Source organism: Artibeus jamaicensis, unplaced genomic scaffold, assembly GCF_021234435.1.
Source record: "Artibeus jamaicensis isolate MK-2021 breed Jamaican fruit bat unplaced genomic scaffold, CSHL_Jam_final contig_700, whole genome shotgun sequence".
Lineage (NCBI taxonomy): Eukaryota > Metazoa > Chordata > Mammalia > Chiroptera > Phyllostomidae > Artibeus > Artibeus jamaicensis.
The window spans coordinates 12,471,407-12,486,275 of record NW_026521930.1 but is presented as its reverse complement, the minus strand read 5'-3'; the positions used below and the strand labels follow the sequence as shown (position 1 = coordinate 12,486,275).

The 14,869-nt window shown below is 52.9% G+C and overlaps 3 protein-coding genes across 9 annotated transcripts in view; 2 read left to right on the top strand and 1 right to left on the bottom strand.

Moving 5' to 3' along the window:
* Window positions 1-2,625, top strand: part of GLYR1 (glyoxylate reductase 1 homolog) — a 36,268-nt gene extending 33,643 nt beyond the window's left edge. For all 5 annotated transcript variants that reach the window (XM_037143507.2, XM_037143506.2, XM_037143505.2 and 2 more), the window contains one exon: window positions 508-2,625. In XM_037143507.2, coding sequence (XP_036999402.1) covers window positions 508-582 — 75 coding nt within the window. In that variant the 3' untranslated portion in view covers window positions 583-2,625. The remainder of the gene's footprint in view (window positions 1-507) is intronic.
* A 457-nt stretch (window positions 2,626-3,082) lies between these two features.
* ROGDI (rogdi atypical leucine zipper) lies at window positions 3,083-9,160 on the top strand. Its single transcript, XM_037143510.2, has 11 exons — window positions 3,083-3,191; window positions 3,265-3,336; window positions 4,114-4,196; window positions 4,359-4,413; window positions 5,108-5,188; window positions 6,071-6,166; window positions 7,387-7,485; window positions 7,800-7,913; window positions 8,010-8,059; window positions 8,145-8,271; window positions 8,590-9,160. Exons 1-11 carry the CDS (start codon window positions 3,147-3,149, stop codon window positions 8,629-8,631), a joined length of 864 nt encoding a protein of 287 aa, XP_036999405.1. The 5' UTR covers window positions 3,083-3,146; the 3' UTR covers window positions 8,632-9,160.
* Window positions 9,161-9,526: 366 nt separating this feature from the next.
* On the bottom strand, window positions 9,527-10,375 carry SMIM22 (small integral membrane protein 22). Of its 3 annotated transcripts, none has more exons than XM_037143463.2 (4): window positions 10,311-10,375; window positions 9,927-10,073; window positions 9,765-9,838; window positions 9,527-9,641 (listed from the first exon to the last, which is right to left on the bottom strand). In XM_037143463.2, the coding sequence occupies exons 2-4, from the start codon at window positions 10,045-10,047 to the stop codon at window positions 9,600-9,602; spliced, it is 237 nt and encodes a 78-aa protein (XP_036999358.2). In that variant the 5' UTR covers window positions 10,048-10,073; window positions 10,311-10,375; the 3' UTR covers window positions 9,527-9,599. The 3 variants fall into 3 exon arrangements, with proteins under 3 accessions (XP_036999358.2, XP_053527737.1, XP_053527736.1); XM_053671762.1 differs by having other exon boundaries at window positions 9,927-10,052; window positions 10,311-10,365; XM_053671761.1 differs by having other exon boundaries at window positions 10,307-10,340.
* Window positions 10,376-14,869: the final 4,494 nt, after the last annotated feature.

Here is a 14,869-nt window from a genome sequence, read left to right as displayed (position 1 = left end):
TGGTCAGAAATATGGATAAAATAGGACATGGTAAATAGATAGAGGTGACCAAGATGTAAAGTGCTACGCTGTAGCTGCTTTAGATGAGGTGGTCAAGAAATGCCTTTGGGAAGATGCCAGCCATGCAGAGGGAAGGGCGTCCCATGCAGAGGAAAGGTCAAGGACCGTAGTAGCCTGGAGAATAACATGGGAAATCCTTGGAGGGGCTTCAGCAAGAAGGCACATAGTTAAAATACTGAGTTCTACCTTTGTGGGGACACTCTAAAAATTATACATCCCTCACTCCACTTAACCCTCATCATAACCCTGTTACCTTCTCCAAGATATCAAAAAGCAGTGGCTGAGGTACTTTGTCCCAGTCAGCAAAGGAGTCAGGAGTCATACCCAGACAGCCTGGACTCCAGAACCTACCCATCTAACCACATCTAAAACCACCTCCAGAAAGCACATCCAGGTCTTTATGCCAGTTGTGTGGTCAGAGATTGAGCCCATCTAATTCTTTTTCAGGTGTACAAAAGAGCCAAGGCACTGGACCAGTCTGACAACGATATGTCTGCCGTGTACCGGGCCTACATACACTAAGCCCCCACTCCCCTAATCTTTCCTCTGACCCCTTTTTCATCACATGGGGTTGAGGTCCTGGCACTTCACTCTGGACCAGTCCACCTGTCTTGATCTCCTTTTATACAGACTTTGAGACCTGCCATCAGCACAGCACACAGCATTACTCTTCCCTTGAAGGTCTTGGGAAGGGGAGAGGTGTCAGCAGGATTGGTCAGCCTGTGGCAAAGCTCTTGAGCTGGGCACTGGCCCACAAACCAGGTGGCTCTGTATACACACACATACACAACACACACACACACACACACACTGGCTCTTATTCCAGGATAGAAGCTGCCCAGAAACTGCTGCCTGGCTTTTTTCCCCTTCTCTCAAGCTTCTCTTATCTCAGACCCCTTCCAGTCAAGGAACTAGAACCAGCAGTGAGAACTGGAAGCCTTCCCATTGCTTCCCTCAGCAAAGAGGCATGGTCATGTTCACATTCCCCACTGGATGGATCCCTTGTGGAGCGATGCTGTGGGTCAAGATGAACCAACACAGACTAAATGGAGGATCCTGTGGGCCCTCCAACCTCAGGTGCCCAGCTGATGAGGATTGTCATGTTTAAGCTACCAACGTGCAACCAACTCTCCAGAAATGCCTTTGTGAACTGAAAAGAGATTGGCAAAGTCAAGCAAAGACAGGGCTCTGGCTTTCCGGGGAGAGCAGCAGTCAGCCTGTAGGTAGGCTCATAGAAGCCTACTCTCCCTCAACTGCTCTTCAGTACTCATCCTAGAAGTTGCCATCACTATGGAACCCTGGGCTGGGATCGGACTTCTTTGCTTTGGTGTAGGGAGAGCTCTTTCTTCAACAGGCTGTTTTAGTATTTGGATTTGCATCCCAGCCTGTGGGAAGGGATTCCTGAGGGCCATCAGTGAGGAGGGGAGGAAAGGGCTCCTTCCTGTTTCCGTTATGCCACAGACTGCACCTGGTTCTGAAGAGCCTCAGTCCCAGGTGCCCTTGCATTGGTCCCACCTTCTCCAGCCCCTGTACAAGTCCTCTGCATGCCCACCTCTCCATTCTCCTCCCTTTCCCCTTTTCCTCCCATAGAGAGTATTTCTTCCTGTCTCTCCCTTTGGCCCAGACCCAGCCTGACCAGTGATGACCATTTCTTAGGCTCAGCTCTTGAAAAGGAATGAGTATCTTCACTTCAGCCAGCAGCTTGGTCTTCGGTGCTTCCAGGGCCCTGGGGTCTGTCAGGAGGGAAGAGGAGAACTGGGCCTGACTGAGCCTGAACTAACCAGCCCCCAGAGGTGGATCCAAGGCATCCTTGAGGATCTAGTATTTCTCCTTGGATAGGGGACCAGAGGGGCTTGGAATGTGGCATAAGAACAAGGAGGTCACCTAAAGGATGTCATTGTCTGCCTCTGCATGGGTTCTTTTCAAAGTCACACTTTGTTGCCAGAAGGTCAGCATTTATAGTGAATATATATAATTATATTAAAAAAATGAGGTGGCCACACTGGTGTGGGTCCCTTCCCCTCACAACTTTGGTCTTTTTCCACTGATCAGAACCCAAGTTTTGGGGTCTCAGAGGACATGCGGGGAGGGCAGGGAAAATGCCTGTGATTTTTGGCACAGTTGATTTCACTGGGATTTTGAATTCTGACTGAACACAAAGCCTGTTATAGTCCTAGCTGGACACTTGGGGGTGGGAGTGGGGAAACATGCTGTAATGAAACTGGTTAGTCAATGTTGTCTTAATATTGTTGGCAATTCTGTAAAGTTCCTTTTTTATTAATATTTCTGTTTAAGCTATCTCATGTTTGTTTTGAAATCCTTTCCTCTTAAAAAGAAAATGTGACACTTGTGAAAAAGCTTGTAAGAAAGCCCTTCCTGCCACCCTTTTTTCCCCAACAAATCTGGTAATTAAGGTTGTGAATTTTTATTTTTGCTTTGTTTTTAATGAACATGTCTTTCAGAATAGAAATGTGTGATGATGTTTAAATGGCAAAAGAAAAAAAGATTTTTGTGCAATTAACAAAAGGCTACTGCAAGCAGAATAAAACGTTTCTTGGTAACACAGCTGTGACTGACAACCTTGGCGGTGGCCTGCACCCAAACACCAACCCGCCCAGGAGTGGAGGGAAGAAAAGGGTGGAGGTTAACTTTAAGGGGCCGCTGCTCTGGTGAGGCCCAGCCAGAGCCTGTTACCACCTCGACCAATCGGTGGGCGGGGCAAGAGCGAGCCAGTCCTTCGGCCAATGGAGCGCAAGTGTGTAAAAATACCCTATCAGAACCCGGAAGAGGCGGGTCGACGGCCACAGCCCACCAGCTGAAGCGAGGCGACTCGACAACTAGCGGCTCCCCGAGGGCGTCCCCAATGAGCCCAGCTGGAGAGAATAGTTATACCCAGCCAGTCAGGTTCCAGCCGGGGTGGAGTGGGTATCCTCTCAGCCAATCAGCATTGTGAGAAGGTGGTTAAGGGGTGGGATTGGTTCCCTGCAGCCAATAGACAGTGGGGGTGGGCCCAGGCGCAGAGTTGACAGAACGGCCTGGGAGGACCGCTTACCCGAGAGTCCGTAGCTGAGCAGCCAGGGGCAGCCATGGCGGCTGCAATGGCAGCGACAACGGTGGAGCGTGCTGTGCTGGTGAGGTGCACAATCCGGTGTGGCGGGGTTGGGGCGGCAGGTCCGGGTGTCTGACAGCGGCCTGTCCCGGCAGGAGGAGGAATTCCGCTGGCTGCTTCACGACGAGGTGCACGCTGTGCTGAGACAGCTGCAGGACATCCTAAAGGTAACGCCTCGCGGGGCGGTCACAGACCTTTGCGCGCTCCCAGCCTCCCCTGACGGGCTCCTTCCCTTGGGTGGCCTCGCCAGCCTCCCTCACGCTTGCTGTGTTCTTGATGTGGGATGTTCAAACGCGGTTTTGTCGTCAGTGGACTTGGAGCCTAGTCGGGGACACCAGAAGGTACTTACCCGTTTCTCCAAGCAGCCATGGGAGTGCCGCGGACCTGGGATGAGCCCCGGGGTCCGGACGGCGAAGGTCTTCTTTGAGGCAGTGGCATTTAATCTGAGATCAAGGACCCCAACATGGTGACATGAGCCAAGTACTCAGTCTCTCTGGGCCTCCTTTTTATCCTTTACAAAAAGGATGTAACGGTATGTGCCTCACAGTGCTGTCGTGAAGATAAGCCAGTCAACTCACAAATAACTGGGCCTTGCCTGGTATGACCGGAATTGCGAGTTGTCATGACTACCGTTGTTCCCTGACCCTATTCTTCACACCTGAGCACCTTGACCGACCTGGGAAAGTATTCCTGTTCTATACCGCCTTGTGGACACTGTAGGTGCTCAGGGAATAGGGAAGGAGTAGGCATTGCCTCCGGTAAGACCTGAAATTCAGGCCATGGGGGAGGAGTCGGAGAAACAGGAAGGTGCCCTGGAGGCTTGATAAAGTGTCCCTGTGAGGCCAGCCCACCTGTTCTCTCCTAGCCAACCCGGGAGGGGGGCTTCTGGAAGGAGCACTGGACTGGATTGAGTGAACTTTGCCCCACTCCCCTCTGCCCCCCAGGAGGCCTCTCTCCGCTTCACTCTGCAGGGCTCAGGCACGGAGGGGCCTGTCAAGCAAGAGAACTTCATTCTGGGCAGCTATGGGTGAGCCGTGGCTCTGCGGAAACCCCTGGGATGGGCTCCTTAGGAGGGTGGGACACCCGGGCTGGAACATCCTGTGACAGCCAGCCAGAAGCAGCCCACTGGGATGGCTGGGTGTTAGGAGGGATTAGCTTCAAGTTCTGCTCTGACCCCAATGTGTTGTAGCACTGACCAGGTGAAAGGCGTGCTGACTCTGCAAGGGGACGCGCTGAGCCAGGCGGTGAGTCCTGGCCCCTCCCCCCTTTCCTTGTTGCTGGAGAAGCCAGTGAGGAAGAGCGTGGGAGCCTCCTGCTTAGCTCTGCCACCAGCTGGCTGTGTGACACTGGGCAGGATCCTTGATCATTCTGAGCCTTAGTTTCCTTATAAAATGACAAGAACCCCCAACCTTTTCATGAGATTGGTATGTGGTTTCTGTAAGACGTGTAGAAAGGGGATGCTTTGTAAATGGTCCGCCCCTGAGTCAGGGCCCAGTGAAGCACGGGCATTGGCAGGATTAGGCTGGCCCCAGATCAAAGTGGAATCAGCCAACAACAGAGCTCCATCTGCACCTAACCCTGTGCCAGGTGCCAGGGGGTGGGGGAAGGTCCCTCTCCTTCACAGGTAGGTGTTCAGTCCATTGGCCTGTGCAGATATTCTGTCTCCCCAGTCACAATACTTCTCCCAGTCAAGGCCACCTTCCCCATTCTTGGTCTCTTTCCTTTTCATTTGTTTGTGATTTTTCTTGGGCCTGAGTTCCTGTTTCCTGACCTCCCTGTTCACCCCCAAACGGCCATGATGTTGGGAGTCCATCCCCCTACCCCCTGGAAGTGTCTGGGGCCTAAACCACCACTAGTTCAGCCCCCCAGCTTAAAGGCTGAGTAACCAAAAGCCTAAGGACATCCCTTTGCCCAGTTTATCCCCCTCTCACCCATCAGGACGTGAACCTGAAGATGCCCCGGAACAACCAGTTGCTGCATTTTGCCTTCAGGGAGGACAAGCAGTGGAAGTTACAGCAGGTAACCAGGACCTTCCCTGACCAGAGCTCAGGCCACAAGAGCAGGCAGAGGCAGGCAGAGGCAGGCAGAGGCAGGCAGGCCTGCACAGTGGTACCAAGGCCTCCAGGGGCTGGACACGGAGGATTTGCTACTACAGCAAGCCTGGTACAGTGTCTCCTAGCAGCAAAGCTGGGGTGGGTGGGGCCTGGGGCTCCAGAGACTAGCTTTGTGGGAGGTGAATCTGTCTGTGCTCCCCAGCCAAAGCCACAGGAACTTCCCCCTGAACAAGTCACTCCCTTCCCATGCTTCCAGGGGGTTCCCATGGCTCTTGAGGACAAAATCCATGCTCCCTCCCAGCTCCACTGGGCCCCAGCTTTTTCACCCCCACAACTGGCTACCAGCAGTCTCCACCTCTGGGCCTTTGCTCATTTTTGTCCCACTGCCTGGAATCCTCTCCACCAGCTTTTCTCATGACAAGAGTTATGAATGTCAGCTCAAAAGTCACCTCCCTGAGGCCTCCTCTGACCACCATATAAAGAGGCTCCCTGATCTCCCTTCATTACCCTGTTTATTCTTTTGTGCAAGGCACGCAGTCTGTTATCTTGTGCCTTTACTGTGCTACCATCTGTCCTTCTTTAGAAAGTGAGCTACATGAGGCCAGGAACCAAGCCTGCCTTAGTCTGTGCCTTGTCCAGAGCACCCAGCCAGGGCAGGAAGCACATAGTTGTGGAACTATGGGGAAAGTGTCAGGCAAGCAGCACCCACCCACCCACCCCTCCAAGGATGACAGCCCTTCAGCGTGTGGGTGCATGGGCCAGAGCTGTGAGACCATGGCCGCTGCGAATCTGGCACACCTCCCTGCTGGGCCCCAGCCCGCTGACCACAGAGTGGCACTATTTTCAGATCCAGGATGCCAGGAACCACGTGAGCCAAGCCATTTACCTTCTCAACAACCGGGATGACAGCTACCAGTTCAGGACAGGAGCAGAGGTTCTTAAGGTGAGCTGCCTACAGGGATAGGGGAGCCAAGTTCCCCACACCCAGCCCTGACCTCTGACCGGGTCCCTGGAGTGCTCTGCCCCCACGTCCTCAGGTATAGCTGACAGTTGATTCTTCACTTCTCAATGCACACATGTCTGTCCAGCCACAGTCAAATGGCTCACAGCTCCAGAATCAGGCCTGGGTTCTGATTCCAGGGCCTTTGCTATAAGCTGTTCAACCCCAAGTCACTTACTTAGCCACTCTGTGCCTCAGTATCATTCCCTGTAAAAGGGGACAAGATATAGTGACTACTAACTGATAACGCAGGTAAAGCAGCCCCTTGTGCTTCGTAAATAGTAGCTACTAGTAGTAGTACTAACAATAGGAAGAAGGGGAAAAAAAAAAGTCAGTTCACAAAGCGTGGAGGAAAAACTTGAGTCTGGATGCCCAGATTTGCTGTGTGTCCTTACCTCGTTCACCTACCCTCCCTGGACCTCTGATTCTTCATATGAAACTTGTAACTTGATGGACTATGAGGAGGTCCCTTCCAGAACTGTGACTGCCCTGGGGGGTATAAGCTATGGCCCATATGCCTCCACCCAACAGTTTTGCCTAGGTCACCCTAGTACCCACAGCCGCAGCTGGAAGTGGTAGAAGCTGGGCCTCTGAGTCCAAGCCAGGGCTCTGGTCCATGGTAAAGGAAAGGGATGAATTCTGCATAGTTCCACTGTTCACTAGCTATGTGACCTTGCCCTTCAGAGTCTCAGTTTTTTCACCTGTGGAAATGGGGTTGGTACCTGACTTAAGGCATCAACTCAACTGTCTCATTGCTTCCTCCAGGAAGCTCTCCCTTGCCCTTTCTACCCTAGCTAGGTCAGGACCCCTTCTACGTTCCTTTATTGCCTCTACTCCCACCTGCCAAGCCCTCATGCCCTTGGGACTTAACTCCTGGAATCTCATTTCCCATTGGACCCACCCCTAGAATCCCATGCAATGCAAGCTCCTGGATGGGTGGTTCACTGGACATCCTGCCCTCCTCCCCCAGCTGGAGCCCAATTACCTGCATTTTTAACAAGCCCCCAACTTTAGGATACAGTTCCAGCTCTGAGACCAGGACCACCAAGTCAGGAGCTGGGAGCTACCCTACTTTGTTGCTCCCCAGTGCTGAGGTGGGGGGGATGGGATCAGAACCAGGCCCGCTGCCCTCACAGTAGCTGTGACCAGCTCCCTCCCCCTAGTTGATGGACGCTGTGATGCTGCAACTGACCAGAGCTCGCAACCGGCTCACCACTCCAGCCACCCTCACTCTGCCTGAGATTGCCGCCAGCGGCCTCACGGTCAGTGCCTTGGTCCAGGAGAGTGGGTCCCCTAGAAAAGGGACACAGGGGTGCCCCAGATTGTCATCAGTAGGAGTTCTGTATCTATGCAGTTTTCTGGGATAGCGTCCTCAGCTTTCATCCTGTGAGCCCCCCACCCCAAATACAGCACCCTTGGTCTGAGTCAGTGGTTTCTAAGCCTGGCAGAGCAGGAAGTTACCCAGGCACCTGGGAAGAGTCTAGATGCCCCAGTTTGTAAGATGAGGGCAGAGATGTGGTTCTTGGGGGACTTCTGCCTGCACTGCCCTTATCCCGCCTGCCTGCCCACCCCCCAGCGTATGTTTGCCCCTGCGTTGCCCTCCGATCTGCTGGTCAACGTCTACATCAACCTTAACAAGCTCTGTCTCACCGTGTACCAGCTGCACACCCTGCAGCCCAATTCCACCAAGGTGAGCAGGACCCTGCCAACCCCCAACCCCTCACTTCCACCAGTGCATGCCCTGCAGCCCCAAGGGCCTGACCAGGGCTGGTGCTCTTCTGCCTAGAACTTCCGCCCAGCTGGAGGCTCTGTGCTCCACAGCCCTGGAGCCATGTTGTAAGTATGCTGTTGGGAGAGGTGTCCTTGAGCGCCCTCTGCACCTCAGAGGCTGGGGGGCTCAGGGACCCATGTCGCCCTGCAGTGAGTGGGGCTCCCAGCGTCTGGAAGTGAGCCACGTGCACAAAGTGGAGTCTGTCATCCCGTGGCTCAATGATGCCCTTGTCTTCTTCACCGTCTCCCTACAGCTCTGCCAGCAGCTCAAGGATAAGGTGGGGACATGGGGGTGGTGAGGTCTGGGCTGATCAGTCTTAGACACATGAGGCCAGCCCAGCAACAGGCTGCTTAGACCCTTAATTTGGGGGGTATTCCAAGGCCTCTTGTCTCACCTCCAAAGCACCTCCAAATCTTAAGGCCTTTTGTGCCCTCTGCACACACCTGCCAGATGGGCTGCTGGGCGACAGTGCCTGCTCCCTGACACATTGCCCTTGGATAATCTTGAACTCTCACCTGAGTCACAGGGTCCAACAGGGGCCAGGCCCCCCAGCACCACCACTCACCATGTCCCCACAACCTTCCTCCCTTCCTAGATCTCGGTGTTTTCCAGCTACTGGAGCTACAAGCCTTTCTAAGCAGAGCACCCAAGAGCTGTTTCCCCTGAGAAGTGGCCCCTACCCGGGGTGTCCCCATCCCCACCACACATGCCCCTTGGATTACAGGCCAGAGCCAGCACAATGGGCAATTGACTTCCCTTCTTGCCTGTTCTGCCCATCACACTTGCACAGATGGCAGTGAACACAGGAACCTCGGGGATAAAGGGAGGCTGACTTGCTTTTTGTTCTGGATCGGGGAGGGTCAGAAAGGTGGGGTCAAGAGGTGGCCCACATTCCAAGCCTTGCACTTTGGACTCAAGGTGGAGCCCAGCCCAGGGCACTCCTTCCTTCCTGCTGAGCTGCCCCCCTGGGATGATGAGGGGCAGCCACACATCCCCTCCCGCTGGAAGGTGAGGGGTGGGTGGTGACCCTAAGCTGTGAATAGGGAAGGAAGGAGGAGGAAAGGGCAGGCAGAGGCCACCTACCCTGAGCTGGGGTGCCCTTGACTGTTTATTCAGCAACCCCACCAGGGTCTCCAAGAAATAAAGATTATCCAATTTTGCCTGGACATCTGTCTTGTCTGTCTGGGTGGGGACCAAACTGGGGGGTCCCTGATTGTCAGGAGCTGGATGGAGTTCCCAGTGACTGAGCCCCTGGCCCATCCACACTGCCTTCGGGAGAGTCCCGGCTGCTGAGGGGCTGAGTAGAATGGTGACAAGGTCTTTTCCTGGAGGTTAGGGCCCCAAGTTTGAGCCCAGCTTCCCCTCCCATTGGTAGTTCCTGAGTGACCTCCAGCAACTTAATAAGATTTCCTGGTGACAGTCATGCTGGCTGAAGTCTATGAGGAACCAGGTGGGCACCGGATGGAGCAGTGCCTGCCTGCAATGCTCACCCCTTGATGAGAGGTTAGAACATAACACGCTTCAGACTCAAGCTCTGGGCAAATGAGACCTTGTTACTGTTACCCAGCAGGGCATTCGGGCAGGGGGGCTGGAAGACTCGCCCCATTAAGGTTCCAGAGCCAAGTTATTCACTCCCATGGCGTCTACCTGTAAGAGAGGCACAGGGGATCTGGTGGGCTTCAGTTCCCTGCCAACCCCCGTCTAGAGGAAGCCCAGCAGCTTCACCTCAGTGCGGTTCCAGGCCGTGAGTCTCAACTGCTTAGTTCTCACCTTCTTGGATCTGGAGGAACGGTAGCAGCAGCAGCAGTGGAGGCAAGCGAGCAGCAGCAGGAGCAACACGGTGCCTAGGGGTGGGACAGGTGTCCAGACACGGCCCTCTGACTAGGGCCTGGCATGTGAGGCTGACAGTCCAGAGGCAGAGATCACACTCACCCAGGAAGAGGAGAAGGACGATAAAGGCAGCCGTGTCCCATGTGGACTGGAATGGTTGGTGGCTCCTCAGTTTCCCCAGCACCTCCGCGACTGTGGACTCCAGCTCCTCCAGGTTGTCCATCTCAGCTGGAGGGTTATGGGCGCCACCTGCCTTAGCCCCACAGGGAGCCCCTTAGAGCCCTGGGCTCCTCTGGGGCTGGGCCGCATATGGGCCTCCCACAGTCCAGTCCTTGTCCCTTTCACACCTTCCCTCTGGGCCCCAGTTCCTGCCCCAGGCTCTCTTCCACTCTTCTTGCTCATCCATTCTCTTGGCTCTGAACCTGGTCTGGGCGGCCCCTTCCCCTTCCCAGCCCCCCAGCAGCCCCACACCTAGACCAAACCTGCCTCAGAGATCGCCAGCCAGGCAGGTCCTAACTCCTGGGAGCACAGACTGCTTCCTGCTTCCGGATCCACTGTATCTGAGGCCTTGGCAACCAGCTCCACTCCCCAGGGGCCGTTGGAGGTCAGGGGAGGGTGGGGCCTGTGTCCCAGCAGGTGTGCTTCCCGCCCGTGACACTGTGGGACTCGGGAGGAGGCCACAGGCTTGTCAGCCTCCTCATCCCAGGGCGCTTCCACTTTTTCTCAGTAGCTCATACAAGCAGGCCAGGACAGTGGGCACTAGGCTGCTGTTGACCTCATAAATGAAGAAAAGACAAAAACGGAGGGAGGAAGGAAGGTAAACAGGATAAAGGGGAAGGGAGGGAAGGTGAAGTTGTGTCCATTCTACTGCCCTTCCTTGGGCAGCTGGGGTGTGCCTGACACTGTACCAGGAGTCTTGGACGCCTATTTTATCTGTTCTAATCCTTACAATAACCCTCTGGTTATCTCTCCAGTAAGCTTTTTCGCAGAACTCGGGGCCTGAGGCCCCTGACCCTGCCAGCCCTGACCCTGTCCAGTGAGGCAGCTCTCACTCCTGCCTTCGTGCAGAGCAGACGTGTCCAGGTCCACTAGGGGCCAGAGACTGCTCGGCACTTGAAGTTGGCTATAAACGAGGAAGACTCAGGTTCTTGTTCTTGTGGTGCTTATGGTTTAGCAGGGGGAAACATATCAGCTAATGTAAGGCTCTACAAACAACATTACCTAATTTATTTCCCATGGCAATCCTACAGCAGGTATTATTGCTATTTCCATTTGACAGATGTGAAAACTGGGGCCTTGAGAACCTCAGCTACCAGCTCAAGTCACACTTCTAATGGATTCTTTTCTTTTCTTTTTTTAAAGAATGTTTTATTCATTTATTTATTTTTTTAAAGATTTTATTTAGTTATCTTTAAAGGGGAAGGGAAGGAGAAAGGGGCAGAAATATTAATGTATGATTGCCTCTCATGCATCCCCTGCTGGAAACTGGCCTGCAACCCAGGCATGTGCCCTAACTGGGAATTGAACCACGATCCTTTGGTTCGCAGGCCCGCACTCAATCCACTGAGTTACGCCAGCCAGGGCTGTTCATTTATATTTAAAGAGAGAAAAAGAAAGGGAGAGGAATATTAATGTGTGGTTTTCTCTCACGAGCCCCCCACAGGGAACCTGGCCTGCAACCCAGGCATGTGCCCCGACTGAGAATCGAACTGGCAAACCTTTGGTTTGCAGGCTGGTGGTCAATCCACTAAGCCACACCAGCCAGGGCAAGGATTTGTTTATTTTTGTTGCTATAATATACTACTGCAAACTTGGTGGCTTAAAACAATACAACTGTATTACCTCACAGCTCTGGAGGTTGGAGTGCAGGTGGGTTGGCAGGGCTGTGTTCCTTCCAGAGGCTCTAGGGGAGAAGCCATTCCTTGCCTTTTCCAGCTTCTGGGGGCCACATTCTTTGGGTCATGCTCCAGCCCCATCACTTTAATTTCTGCTTCCATCCTCACATAGTCTCTGACTCTACCTTCCTGCCTTGCTCTTATAAGGAGCCCCGTCATTACAGTAGCCCCCACGGTCACCTCCCCAGCAAAATTCTTTTCTTTAATTGTACTTTTTTGTTATCATTTATCCCCCTTATACTCCCCTCCCCCCGCAATCACCCCACTGTTGTCTATGTCCATGAGACATTTTGCCTTTTTGCTTGATCTCTCCACCCTTGTCCCCAACAAAATTCTTAATCACATCTGCAAAGACCCTTTTGCCACTTAAGATAACATATTCACAGGTTCCAGGGGTTAGGATGGAAATATCTTAAGGGGCCATGATTTTGCCAGCCACACCCAATGAGCAGAAAAGCCAGAACTGGGACCCAGGCATTCGGCTTCCAGAGCCCGTGACCGTCATGGCACAGGGTTCCCTTTGCTGTGATCCCCATCTCACATCCTACCTTCATTTCCTCCCTCTCGTTCTGAGATCTCAGACTTCTGTCATAGAGGGAGGGTAATTTTAAAATGACTGGAATGTTCTCCTGCAGATGTTCTCTTCAGGGGACAGGTGCGGCCACTGTGAAAAACAGTCTGGCAGCTCCTGGCAACTCCACGCCTGGGTGTACGCCAAGGAGGACAGGAAACAAGTACCGAGGGCTGTACACCACTCTTCACAGCAGTAGCACTCACACCAGCCAAACAGTGGAAACAACCCAAGTGTCTGTCCACTGGTAAATAGATGAAACGTGGTCCATCCGTGCAGTGGAACACTTCACAAGAAGGAATGAACCACTGCCACGTGCTACAACATGGATGAGCCTCAAAAACACGGCGCCACATCATAGGGGCTGGTCACAGAGGCCGCATGTGGTGGGACTCCATCTATGTGAAATGTCCAGAACAGACAAATCCTCAGAGACATGAAATAGTGGTCACCAGGGGATAGGAGATGGGGCGGTGTGGGCTTAGTGGTTGTGAGGTTTCTTTTTGGGGCGATTAACATGTGTTGCAACTAGATATGGGTGGTTTAGCAACATTTCGAATGTACTAAATGCCACTGATCTGTTTCCTACAAAATGGCTACCATTTAATTTCACGTTATGTGAATTTTATCTCTGTTGGAAAAACAGGGAAGGAAGCCCAAAACTGCAACCCCAGCCCCTCCCCCTTAGCCTGGCTGGGTGGTCAGAAGGCCCAGGTCTCCTCCCTCCCCACAGGCCTCACATGGCCCAGACCCCTGGGTTCCCCTTCTCTTGTCTGTCATTCCCATCACAGAAATGAAGCCTTCTCATTAGAGAAAATCTGGGAAACTCCAAGGTGTTAAAAAACAAAACTACCCAAGAAGCCCATAGACCCCAAAAGGGCAATGACGGAGTTGGGGTTCAGGCAGGTCAGACCTCCAGACTTGGACCTGGTCCCAGTTCTTAACACCCACCAGTGTGTGACCTGGAGCACAGTCCTTGACCCCTCTCTGCCTCGCTTTCCTCATCTGTAAGACATGTGTGAGAACAGTATCCCCCAACCCCACTTGTTGTGAGGATTGACCAAAATAATTCACATAAAAGTTTCCGTAAAACAATGACACACACAAGAAAACAGGCACTAAGTGGCCGTGTGTTTATCTCACTCAACTTGTGGCTGTGATTCCCTCCAGTTCCTTGTCCTCAGTGGGCTCACCCGCGAACCTCACACTGCTCAGACCGGTCCACCCTCCAGTTCTCCCAATCAATGTAGCCAAGAGTGTCTTGCAAAATGCCTGCCACTTTCTGCAAACCTGACCCTCCAGTTCACAATCGCTATGGGTACCCACTGAGGCTTTCTTCCCAACATTTCCTGGAACTCTACATCACTCACATGTGATGGTTTTCCTAGAGATAGTGCTTTCTCTGCAGAAAGGCTTATTTCCTTAGGAGGCCTTCCCAGAAGCAGAATGTGCTCCTGCGTAAGGTCAGCGCCCGTGTTCCTGGCACTCTCTGGTCATCTGCACGTGCGTTCTCATTTGCGTTGATGAGGCCAGCCTTGCCGGATCCCTCAAGAGCTGTGCAGCTACAACTGGAGAAAATTTTTTAAAGATTTTATTTCTCTATTTTTAGAAAGAGGGGAAGGGAGGGAGAAAGAAAGGGAGAGAAACATCACTGTGTGGTTGCCTCTCACGTGGCCCCCACTGGGGACTTGGATTGCAACCCACTCATGTGCCCTGACCAGGAATCGAAGCAGTGACCCTCTGGTTCTCAGGCCAGTGCTCAATCCACTGAGCCACACCAGCCAGGGCTGAGAGATCTGTTTTCTGCTGGGAATGGAACCATATTCAGGGCAGGCCCCATCCCAATCCTCCTGCCCCAGGCCCTGCCCAGCCCACTCCCAGCCTCCAAGCCTTGAGAGTGAAGGTTAAGCCTCTTGTCAGGTGTATAGAAGGTGGGGGAATAGAAGACTGTGGGCAGAGAGGGACAAAAGGCTGGTTGGGGCACAAGACAGTTTAAGTGAGTGGATTGGGACAGAGTTGGTAAGTCCCAGTGGATGCAGTGAGGGTCAGTAAATAGTTTTAGTAGCATACAGTCACACCCTTCCCTTTCATTTTCTGCTTTCATAGCTAAAGAGTAATTGCAACAGAGATCTTATGATCTGCAAAGCCTAAAACCTATATACTATCAGAATTATTTATCAGCATCTTAGAGGATTACTTAGGGCTTGCAAATGCAGCTTCCAGGAAACAGGTGAGAAAGAAGTGAGTGTGGTGGACTTGGTGTAAGAAACATCAGGGAGCAGTAGGGATGGGTGAGGACTACGGCAAACTGAAGAGCACATGTCCCAGCCAAAGAGGGCAGCTGGAGTCAGCAGTGGGCTCAGCCCAGAGTTGCCAGGGCTTGCAATCTCTAAGAGACATTAGAAATTTAGATGTTTGTGTGAACAAGTAAAGAGGCTGAAGAAGATGAGCACGTGGCCTCAGATTTCATCTCTGCCACTTCCTCACTGTGTGACTCGATCAACCCCCTTGACTCTCTTATCTATAAACTGGGTGTAGTATCAGCACCTGTTTCATAGGGCTGTGATGATTATTAAACA

Coding starts and splice junctions, on each gene's coding strand:
- ROGDI (XM_037143510.2), top strand. CDS start 3,147: ATGGCGGCTGCAATGGCAGCGACAACGGTGGAGCGTGCTGTGCTG. Junction 3,192..3,264: donor CGGTGGAGCGTGCTGTGCTG/GTGAGGTGCACA, acceptor CTGTCCCGGCAG/GAGGAGGAATTCCGCTGGCT. Junction 4,414..5,107: donor GGGACGCGCTGAGCCAGGCG/GTGAGTCCTGGC, acceptor CTCACCCATCAG/GACGTGAACCTGAAGATGCC.
- SMIM22 (XM_037143463.2), bottom strand. CDS start 10,047: ATGGACAACCTGGAGGAGCTGGAGTCCACAGTCGCGGAGGTGCTGGGG. Junction 9,839..9,926: donor CGTCCTTCTCCTCTTCCTGG/GTGAGTGTGATC, acceptor TCCCACCCCTAG/GCACCGTGTTGCTCCTGCTG. Junction 9,642..9,764: donor GTTCCTCCAGATCCAAGAAG/GTGAGAACTAAG, acceptor CCTCTCTTACAG/GTAGACGCCATGGGAGTGAA.